The 11,783-nt window shown below is 40.0% G+C and overlaps 1 protein-coding gene across 1 annotated transcript; it reads right to left on the bottom strand.

Annotated features, from left to right (window-relative positions):
• Positions 1-7,798: 7,798 nt before the first annotated feature.
• On the bottom strand, positions 7,799-10,314 carry LOC148011956 (cytokinin hydroxylase-like). Its single transcript, XM_087670845.1, has one exon. The coding sequence runs from the start codon at positions 9,456-9,458 to the stop codon at positions 8,034-8,036; it is 1,425 nt and encodes a 474-aa protein (XP_087526971.1). The 5' UTR covers positions 9,459-10,314; the 3' UTR covers positions 7,799-8,033.
• Between the last annotated feature and the right edge of the window lie 1,469 nt (positions 10,315-11,783).

The following is an 11,783-nucleotide window of genomic DNA, read 5'->3' as shown; positions in this document are numbered from 1 at the left end:
AGTATCCCATGCCTCCTTTGGCGTACTTGCATCCTGAATATGCACAATCATAGAGTCTGAAATATTGATAGACAGCCAGTACATAACTTTCCTGGCTCTCTCATGCCATGCTTTGAATGTCTGCATTTGCTGTTGATTGGGAACATCAGGAAGAACTGGTTCTTCTTCATTTCCTGCAATAAATTCCCAATATTCTTTTCCCATAAGGAAATTCGTCATTCTAAACTTCCATGCTTGGAAGTTGTTCTTGTCAAGCTTTTCAGTTACAATCTGTGAAAGAGAATCAGACGCCATTACAGAATACTGCAAAAAATTCTATCACTGCAGAGAACACAGCTTCAAGCCTCACAAGGGCAAATCTGTAGAACAGTGGCTGCACAGCATAAAACTGGGCCTTTTCCTGAGTGCGTGCAGAAAACTTCCGCCTCCAAAACAGGCCCCGAAATGGCCTCAAATAAAAAAAACAGGGTCGCCAAGGGCTTTAGCCAAATCCCGCAGCATATACTGCCCTCTTGCTTCACCGCGAAGGGCGTCTCAACCTGAGTCAATGCACTCTTGCAATTTCCGGCTGTGCTACCTGCAGAGATCTGCTCCCAAAACAGAAAATGAAAGCAACACTGCTCCTCTTACCAAAACACCGCGAGCTTGGCTTGCTTTCTTGAGCTCCTTACCACGAACAAGGCTCTGATACCATGTCAAGATTGTGGGAGAGAAGGAAGGAGTCTCACTTGTAGCTTTCTTGCTTGCACAATGGGGGAATAAACACAAAGGTGGAGGCTGAAAAACAGTTTTCCTCTTCTTAGTTGTGTAAGCCAAAAAGAAGTCAAGTACAAAGAAATAGAAGAACCCTATATATAGGTCTCAAACCAAACTCAACTAACTAAGGTGGCATACTAACTGAGCCACGAACTAGAGTAGATAAGGATAGCTGTCATCTAGCTATTATTCATGGGCGGTGTACCAACCGCATCTGCAACTGACACGTCGGTGACATAAATGCACAACGGTCACCCTGGCATATCACGAGTGGAGCTCGATATCTCAACAAGTGAGTCACTGTCAATTGATAAATCCAATGAGGGGTCCACTACAGAGGATATCCATCAAGTAACTTTGAATGAGCCAGTAGAAGCTCCCGAGAAGATAAGGGATGTAGATGTAGTTGAGTTAGACATTGGTACAATGAAATATTCATGACCAATTAAATTAGGGTCCATGCTTAGTTTGGAAAAGAGAAATGACTATGATTCCTTGATTTAGGAATTTACGACATCTTTGCTTGGAGTTATGATGAGCTAAGAGGCATTCCTCCCAACTTGGCTATGCATACTATCCCCTTAAAGGAAGAGGGTTGCCCTATGCGTGTCCAAAAGTAAGGTGTATGCAGTTTGAACTAAGGGACATGCTATTCAACAAAGCAACAAAACTATAGAAAGCTAGCCTAATATTTTCACTACAACACACAAAGTGGTGCTCACTAGTTGTCATCAAGAAGAAGAATAATAATTAGATTCAGATTTACATAGATTTTAGACAGCTTAATAAGCAGATAGTTAAGTATTACTATCCATTTCAATTCATTAATTAGATTTTGGATCAATTTACTGGGTAGGGAAATTTATTCGTTTATGGATGGCACTTAATGTCTCAATCTTATGAGAATAAATTCCATTAAAAACATGAAAATAAATCTATTAATTATCATGCAAGCAAAACAAGTGTACTTCTCAATGCAACTACAACTTGCTTGACTTTCTCTTAAACTAAGTTTTGTTGTTTATGTCTTTCCTCTTAGTGTCTAAACATGTGTGTGTGTGTGTGTGTGTGTGTGAGGCTCAAAGATCAAGAAGTTTCAAAGGCCTTTAGATATGCCCACATAAAATGAAACCATGGTTGCTCTCAACTTTTGTGTGTACATGGGTGAATATGTGTCTTAAGAGACACAAAGAAATAGAGAGAGAGAGAGAGAGAGAAAGAGAGAGAGAGAGAGAGAGAGAGAGAAGTTCAAAAAATAAAGAAAATCAAATATCCATTAGATACTTTTGCAACTATCTTATAAATATTCACAACCTACAATGATATTTGTTAGTTAGATCTATATATTCACAACTATTTGCACATTGTAACATTGTGAGGAGAGTCGAAGCATTTGTCATTTTGTTGAATCTTTTATTTTATGTGGTTTGCAATGCTTGGAAATGAATATTTTGATATGAACAACAAATGAGGTAGTATTGAAGTAATAACCTTGTGGTTTGCAACTAAGGTAGCTAGCTGACAAGCAATGGTCCAAGATGTGAGAGACAGGGGGACACACACACACACACATGGAGAGAGAGAGAGAGAGAGAGAGAGAGAGAGATTTCCATACCATTTTCTATTCACGATGTTTGATATATCTAAGTCACAAGAATTATCAGAAGTTCTTTTATTGTTGTCAAAAAATACAATGTAGTATCTTTGTATGGAGAAATCTTTCCATATTGCTAAGGATCAAGGATCTATTACTAGAATAAGAAGAAAACTATGCCTTTTAATCTTGCTCAAGTATGTGATCGTCCCCTCTCCCCTTTGGAGCTAAAATTAAACATTGAAAATTTTCAAGTAGGCAAGACCCCTAGCCATGATGAGATAGTCTTCCTAATGAGTTTCTCATTGAGTTTAAAGATTCTTTGATAACTTACCTTATGATCTTATGAAAGGAGGCTATGCAATACTACATAGCCCTTCTTATCTTTCTGAACACCAAGGTCATTAAGCTTGTTCATAAGAGGGAGGATAGGGATGTGACATACAATTGGAAGCCTATTTCTTATCTAACTTAGTGCACAAAGTTTTTGCTCTTACTCTTCTAGATGAACACCTTACATATGAACAAGTTCATTTTAAAAGGGCAAGAGGGTTTCATTAGGCAACTCTATTTGGTTCAATTACTTTAAACCATAATCATTTCAACCATTTAATCAAGGCTCATAATTAGATGCTCAATAAGAGGCCTATTCATTGGCAAGACTAATGTAAAAATGACAAATGGATCAATGTGGAAAATCTCACAACTAGAGTTGGGCTTTCTAGATCTTGTACGACCATTAAGTGGACAAACTTTGAGCTTTCCAGACGTGTTTTACCATTAAGTCTAACAACCATAACAACCTTCGTATTTTACATTTCAGATGGTCTAGTAGCAAAAAACATTTCAAGATTCCCAACCTCACCCCAAACTCCCCTCTTTTTTCACTTGGTTGAATGAAAGGTGGTCATTTAATTAGTTTGATAATCGATGGGTAATAAGTTTAAGATATCTCGGCTTTCTCCCCTTGTAACAAGCTTGCTTGCCATTTGTGGCTAGTCTTATGTAAGGCCCTTTAGACTTTTGATAGGGTTCCTAAGCTCGATATTCAAAATAATCTTTGCCCTAGATGCAAGCTTCATCCTAAGACTCTCATTCATCTTTCTCTCTTATCCCCACATCTCCCCCTTTCATACATTTTTACATAACATTTAGAGAGACTTATGTCATTTTTTTCTCGATCGGCAAGAAATTTTTCTTGGTGTGTGCAATCATGTAGGCCTTTTACTTTGCCACTCTTGGAGTGATTTCCTTGTCATATGTGTGGTTGAACAAGAATAATGTCATTTTCAAGAAAAAGGATCATCATGGTGTAATCCCTTCCTTCAAAGCTAATATGAAGCAAAGGTTCCTTTAAAATTCATAAGAACTACATCACTTCTTTAAGTAACTTGAATGTAGCCCGAGTAGAAATTCATGCAAGCAAGTGACAACTATGGTCCCAACAAAGTTTCAATTCTCTATTCTTTCATGAGATTATTACATGATAAGTGAATGCTTGTACTCTACTTGATCTATTATTTTGGTGTTAACACGGGCTTTTCCCTCTATAGCCTATTGATTGCTCCCCTTTATGGCTTTTGTTTCAACCATCTAAGAACCATATGTAAGACATTTTTCTTTTAATTTATAAGAACCATACAAAAATATCTCTTTTAACTTGAAATTTTGCTCTTCTTTCTAAAAGAAAACTTGCAACGCAATAACTAAACATATTCCTAGATGTTATCATCCTTTATTTTACTTCACATGTCAAATTTGGATCTAGCTTTCTTGTTCATAATTTATTCATGGTACGATTTTGTCAAGTGAACACTACATGTTAATCTATTTCAACATATTTGTCTATAGACTTAAGTTCATGTGTGAATGCTCTATAAATTGGAATAGATAGTATATTCTCCTTCATTTTCTTGAGCAACCATTGATCATTAGTGCGAATTGTAAACTTATTTAAGACTTACTTGGGAGACATGATGTCATGACCATTAACCACTAGTGGTGTGTTTGTGCATTATGCATATTTGGGTTAGTGCATGCCGGAATAGAAGGAACACCTATAATGCCCTAGTCCTAACATTATCACAAACCATTTGGGTGTTTTTGCATCCTAGGAGAAATGTTTGGAGTAGTTTTAAATATTCTCTTTAGACTTTTGTATTTTCAATGCCACTTTTCAAAATGACATGTTCTTTATTCACAAATTACTGAAAATGAGCTAGAAAATCCTCTACTTTTTGGTTTTGCTATTTTCTTGAGTCACAAAAAGGTGGGGAAATTTGAGCTCAAATGATAGTACACAATCAAAGAAAATGTATGTTGTATTATTCCAATGCAATCTTACCACACTTAAGTCAACTTTAATATACAAAAGCTGAAGACAAAAACGAAATATATAAATTTACTATGCTGAATTCCTCTCAAACTAACTCATATATTATAGGACCTATCCAAAAGTCCAAATAACTATTATATCTTATAGTAATCACTTTTCTATTTTTAAACATGAGATTATAAGCTTTTAAATCACTCTAGCTCATCTAATCTATTTTGGTGCCTCGATTAATGTAAATTCATCTATAAAAGTCGAATGAGTATAAATGCATACTTCTTGGATGGTTTACTCTAAAGAGAATATATGCATAGTGGACTTCATGTTATTAAAATGCGTACATTTTCAAACCCTTAAGCCTAAGAGTATAAGTGAGTTCTCTAACAAGAGCTTTTACTTTTAAGGCTAGAAATGCTATCAAGACAACCATGTTACAAATTCATTTAGGCTTCATAAGGAAATAAAGGTAAGAAGAAATCCCCCTTCAAGATTTCAAACTAGTAAAACCAATTAAAAGTGACCAAGGTCTAGTTCATGCACATGTTTAACAACTAATCGTTTTTGTAACTCCATAGATAAAATGTTTTGCATAACAAAGTCAAAAAATAGCCATCAAAGCATACCATGTCTCGAAGATTTGTTTAAATTTTTAATAAATAAAGGAAAACAATATATTGATTAAATATTGACTTTATGAATTTCTATTGCGATGTGTCATAGAATGAGTCATTTGTGTCTTTAGAAGTCCACACTGCATCAGAGTATTGTAGTTTGTTGTGGGTCATTTTGATGCATTGCATCAATTTTTTAATATTTTAAAGTTAGAACATGTATGTTTTACAAGCTGTGGATACTTGTCAAGATGATGGGTTGGTTTTTATGGGTTTATTGGGTAACCCAATCTCATGGGACCCACAATTTGAAAAGGCCCCCTAAAAGGGGCAATGGTCTCACCTGAATCATCTCTGTCTAGATTCAAACTTGGAGCACCTTTGGCTCACCTTGAGACTCTATGCCATGTGTGTTGTGGGCTGCGCACATGGAATTGTGATTAGATTAGCATAGCCTTAGTCTATTTAGGTTAAGGTACAAGCATGTTTCAAGGATTGACCAGCCTAGAGCCCAGTAAGTGGAAAGAATGCCCAAGAGAGGGTGCAAACCCTAATTCATAGTTGTGGAAACCTTGAACACAAAAGGGGAGAAAACCCTAAACACAAAACACAAACCCTAACCCTAACCCTAATTCTTGGTCCATATAAGGGTGGGAGGTCTCGGTTGTATTCACCCTTTTGGCACATCCATGCTATGGAAGCTCTGTCTATGTGACTACTTAGGCTTTCTATTCTATCTTTCCATTCTATCATCTTGCTTCCATTGCATTGTGAGAGTGATTGAGAGGGAGAGAGTGAGAGGTGTATTACGCGAGGGATTGAGGGAAGGTGAAGCTCTCCATCGTCTTCTTGCTTTTCTCTTTTTCTCTACTAGGTCGTCAACTCGTTGGTGTGCTTGGTGGTGGATGAGAAGGAGCGATAGCATTGGATCGTGTTGATCGTGGTTGTGGAACCATCTTCAAGCCTTCGAGTCATCAAACACAAAAAGGTAAGTTAGGTTAGTTCACTACAACTCAAAGCTAGTCTTGTGTTCTTGCTTTCTTGAGTTGGAAAGGAGGATGCTTCGCTAGTTAGAGCGGAATGTGAGAGACAAGGTGAGAGATTGTCGCTGAAGTGAGTTGCAGCTTCTAAAACAATAGAAGTCCGTCCAAAGTCCTGACTGTTGGTGCATTTGGCTCAACAGTTTCACCTATCCTTCTGAAGCATTGCATCAATTTTCATGTAATATGTATTAAAAATCATACTTAATAGTTTGTATCCAAAAGACTTTAATTTTTCATCTCAATCCAATGTATTCCATTGACTCTAAGAGAAAATATGTCAAAGATCATACTTTTTATAATACACTCACTGCCTTAGGTTGTACTTTGCTTGCACTTCACAATGCATCATGTCTTATTTATGTATATTTTCAGAACTTAGATGTCACATCCCTTTCTTAATGCATTTGTTGGATGTTTAGGTAAACCATACACTCACAATAGTTACTTGGATACATTTTTTAAAAATGAGGTGTAAATTGAACACTACTGGTTAGACACAAAGGCATAGAGTTGGCCTTGCTTTGGGGTATACTTTTCATACAAGAAAGCATCATGTTTTCCAAATCAAGTGTAATAATACCTCTATTTCTGCATCAAAATAGATGAACACTAAGCTCTAATATATCCTTTCGTGTACTATTTTCATGAATAACATTGGTTTAAATTGGTGTTGGAAACTTCATTGAAACAAAACAAGAGGTATTGCTTTTGGCACTAGTGCCATTGTTTTAAACATAACATAGTAACATAAACTAAATCTAGTCAATGGAAAAGAGTTTTATTTTATTATGTCTTGGCACATCTAGGAAACTAAATAGGCTAATATTTCTACACACGTCTAAACATTATAGACCTTACTCCTAAATAAATTAGTAACATTTGGTCACCAAGCTACCTTCCACCTTTTTTCTTAGACTTTTCTTTTTTGTAAACTAGAGAGTACCTTGACTTTATAATCATACATGTCATGTCTTATTTATTAGTTTTTGTAATCAAAGAATATGCTAGTATTATGGTCCAAACTTAGGACAACCATATTATTTCTTTGCAATGATGTTTTGAGTATCAAATCTTAATGAGAGATAAAACAAAAAAGGTTGAGAATGGCTCATTTTGGTGCATATACAAGAAGGCAATTCCTAGGATAACTCCTCTTTTTAAAAGTGATTTTCTCATCCATAAGAAGTTTTATCATGTGATTTCTAGGACATGCACAATCAATGAGAAATTCATATTTTCCTATTCGAGCACTTGTTCGAGTAGGTGTACACATCACAAATTATTGTAAACTTAAAATAACAAGGAAATAGTGTCTCAATAGCTTGTTATCCTAGCATAAAGTTTTGTGAACTATAAAAATATATGTAACCAATGACAAATGAGAGGGTGTAAAACATATATTTACCAATACTTTAAATAATTTATAAATATATAATATTATATTTGTAAAGAAAGATAACCATTAATAAGATTTTTATTAGATTCTAATAATATGAGTGCTTAAATTTCTACATTTATTTTTTAACATGTTCATGGCAAAGCTTTTCCTCAAGTAGAACTTGAAGAGAGTGTTGCTATAAGCTTGAGCATATGGCCAATCCTATTTGATGGATACACACATAAGCATACATATACTAAACGGGGACAAGAGTGTCATACATAAAACAAGAGATCATAGGGCTGATAGCTCTACACCTTTAAGCATTGGGATGGATGACCATCCTAAAGCCACCAGCATTTGGGGGTAGCACAGCATTGGGCCACTTGGGTGTTGGGTGGCTGTGCAACGGTTCGAAGGAGAAGGTGTCATAGAGACGCATCAATAGTGGTGGCCCCGCTCGATTGAAGAGGCTTTGCCCGATACATTGTCGTGGCCCTGCCGTGAAAGGAATGTAGGACATGAGTGGTGGTAGTTTTTGCCCCTCCACCCAACGGTCCGGGTTGAAGACTTGCGCATTCTTGTAGTACACTGGATGATAGTGTAGCGCAATGATGGGGATGACCAAGACTTTGCCCTTAGGTATGGCCCCATAACCCTCCACGTAGTCATCACTCTTTGCTCGCCTTGTTATCACATTGGCTTGCGGGTACATTCGATTCGTCTCTAAGCACACATTCTTAAAAAAGTTAAGATCCTTGATCCTTGCTGACCTAGTCACCCTCTCACCCCACTTTAGGTCGTTGGACACCAAATGCACCGCCCACCCTAGCGCATTTGCTGCTGTCGTTGCCCCCGCAAACAACAAATTTTTCACTGTATCACGTAGTTGCTCACTGTCCACGCCTGCTGCATCCTCTTGCAACTCCGCTAGGGGTGATCCTGCACCGCCTTCTTTGATGATTTCCTCCACCACTTTGTTGAGGCCACTTATAAGAGCTCGCACATCACTTCGATAGAGCTTGTAGAGTGGCAATAGCTTGGCAGGGACAAACCCCACCACCGCCGAGTATCTCTCAAGCTTCGACACAAGGTGATGCACGTGGTGGAATTTCTCCTTGCTGAGGTCTATCCCAAATGCGAACTTATAGAGCACCTTGAAGAAAATCTCATTCAAATCCACATACAGGTCTACCTCATGGCTGGCCTTCCCATTAGTCACCAGTCCTTTCCATTCTCTGAGCTTGTTGTCCGTCTCTTCGAGGACCAGGTCCTCAAAAGCTTGAATTCTCTCGGCTTGCTTGGTATGTGGGTTCAAAACTTGGTGGGAGGGTACGTGGTCATCCTCATCCAGGGCGCCGAGAATGCCGCGAGGTCCCACGACGTCGCCCATGAGCCTGGCAGCTCGCCCCCCTTTGTCATAGTTGGAGGCTTTCTGCACCAAGCAGTGCTTGATGATGTTGAGGTTGAAGACCACAAGGTTGTACTTGCCGATGGGGAAGGTCTCGTCACCTTTGGAGAGCTTCTCTCGCAGCAGAAGAAAGGCGGTAGGCCCATGCAGTTTGAAGAAGGTGGCGAGGCGAAAAGAGGACACGGACATCTTCAAAGCAGAGAGGTGTTTGTAGACGAAGATGGGCAGTGCGGCTAAGAGGGCGAGTGTGAGGTGGGGGGTGTAGCCCAGGCGAGAGGCCAAGGTGACATAGGCGCAAAGGCTCACCGCCATCACGGCTACAGTGACAAACATGGTGGCGGCGCGCAGGGGAGGCTACACCAGCAGCAACTCAATCGGAATATATTGCACACACAGCACACCAAGGAGTGCTCCAATTTGCAATCGAAGGGGAAGGCTGGGCATTTATAGCCACTTGTCCATGCGGGAATCATCATGAGGGAGAGAGCAGGGAGATACTTTCGTTCTACCGAGGGGTCCCGCGAGGGGGGCTGTTTTTTCTTTTTCGCAGGAACTGCAGGCGCGCTTTGCACGGCTGGCACGAATCGTTGCCGGGGTTCAACAACGGTGGCTTGGCCCTCGGGGGTCGCCAAACTATCAGCCATCGGGCGGGGGCAAGTCAATGAGCTTGGGATGACATCACAATACAGTGTCCTGCTTTTGTAGAGGCACTCGTGCCTCGTGCGCGTGAAGGAGAGTCGCACCCACCTTCCACCCGGTTTTAGTCATTTTGGCTGGCTGTCAAATATGGAAAACTGACCTAATATGGAAAACCGTCAATTTTTGCAATAGTTTACAGTTCGGAATCTCAGAGGTAGCGGCCCACGGGAGCATCGTTCAGAGCTACTTAGGATGACGGAAATGGAGAGTCATTGGAGACTAGGGGGAGGTGAACGGAACCCACAGCCGCCGTTCTTTCCCTTTTGATGGAAGGCTGGGAGCGGCAAAGTTATACTCAAGAGGTACACATTGCATTGCAAAGTTATATTAGAAAGGCAGAGTGTACTGTGCATGCACAGCAGCACGAACCTCGCCATCCTTCCGTTTCCAGCGATGCATCCTTCCTATTATTAGTAGAGAGGCAAAGGCATCCGTAGAGCTTAGTAGCCATCCTTGGGCTTGCGTTTTCAGATGTGTGACACAACGTGATGTCTGTTGTTAAATTGTTTGCTTTTGGTTCCTGTTTATAGTACGTATCCAAGGGGGGAGCTTATACAGCACCACCGTACCAACCCACGAGCTTCATGCCATCGAAAGCTCACAACGCATGCGGCACGAGTCGCACGACCTCTTAATGCCCTCAGACTCCAGAGGCGACACAATATTGAAATTTGATCGTATACTAGGTTTTTAATAGTGTGGGACCATAAAAAAGATGCTGGTTTCGACCCTACAAGGAAACTTTTACGGGTTTATAGATTTCCACGCTTCCAGCAAATAAAAAAACCAAGCAAACTTTTACAGGTACCCAGTGCCCACCCACCTGTATGTAATACTAATGTTGTCAATGTCGACTCATTGCAAGTTGCGACCATGAAGACTGGAGTGTACGGCGGGGACAAAAAAGAACACTCATTAATAAGGCTGTAACGTCGTGTCTTACAGATTTTTACTTAAAAATGGTCACGACGTGTCGTTCGAGCCTGGAAGGCTTGGCTTTCAACAAATATAATATATATGCGCAATGCCAAATTCCAATAATACAACGTAAAGTTTAAAGTCCCTGCAGGCTGCGGCGTGCCTCCAGCCCCCTCCAGGGTCCAGGCTCCATGCCATTGTGTGACTCACCACCAGAAAGATTCGGTGCCGACACCCATCAATCATTCTGTAACGCTAACTTTGCAGTCATGATGTCACCGTACACCAGCGAAAAGAGACGAGACCATGAGTCTGAGATCATTGTCAACTTGATAGGACTGACCCGTGGGCCGTCAGAATGGACAGCCAAGACGGTTTGACCGTTCGAGTGTCGAGACGATCCACGAGCTCACGAGGTTCGCGCCACATTGAAGAAAGCCACGTTAAGATGTATTAAACTAAGAGAAAAAAAGGGCAAATATGGAAATGTGAGCGACTAGTGGTTTGAGACGGCTCGGTTGTGAGCGACTAGTGGTTTGAGAGAGCTCGGTTGCGCAAGGTGTCCGGTATCTCTTGGTACTTCTCTTGAAACACCTATAAGAGGATGTTCTCATCCAGCTTCTCAGTCTCTTCCTCAGTGCATAATATGCCTTTACTACCCATGTCTTTATCTTTGTCCAAGTTTTCTTTTTCATGTTTTTTTTTTGATGAAGACATGAAATGTATTTAAGTAAAATAAGTATGTCTTTATCAACCAAAAGCATGACTAACAAGGCTACAGTGAGCATACATTTTCAAAATATTTAGACAAAGGGACTTTGTGGAGCTAGTCTATTTGGATGAATCGAGGTGAGTTCATTAGTCTACTAATTGGCTGTGGCGCAACTTGCGAACCATTATCAGTGTCCAGTATGTAAGGGGCCTAGGATTGAGCTATTGGGGGGAGCTCCATAGGTTGGGTCAGAAGTGGCGAAGAAAGAGGGCTATCATGGGAGCTATTGGGTATGGTGGCATGAGGGTTACTAGTCATTTGGCATGTCG

This window comes from Lygodium microphyllum, chromosome 28 (assembly GCF_053477565.2).
Source record: "Lygodium microphyllum isolate KBCC chromosome 28, Lygodium_microphyllum_v1.1.10, whole genome shotgun sequence".
Classification (NCBI taxonomy): domain Eukaryota; kingdom Viridiplantae; phylum Streptophyta; class Polypodiopsida; order Schizaeales; family Lygodiaceae; genus Lygodium; species Lygodium microphyllum.
The sequence above is the reverse complement of the archived record's forward strand: the minus strand, read 5'-3'. Positions and strand labels throughout refer to the sequence as shown.

Bases quoted from the DNA above. Each gene is read 5' to 3' on its own strand.
- LOC148011956 (XM_087670845.1), bottom strand. From the start codon at position 9,458: ATGTTTGTCACTGTAGCCGTGATGGCGGTGAGCCTTTGCGCCTATGTC.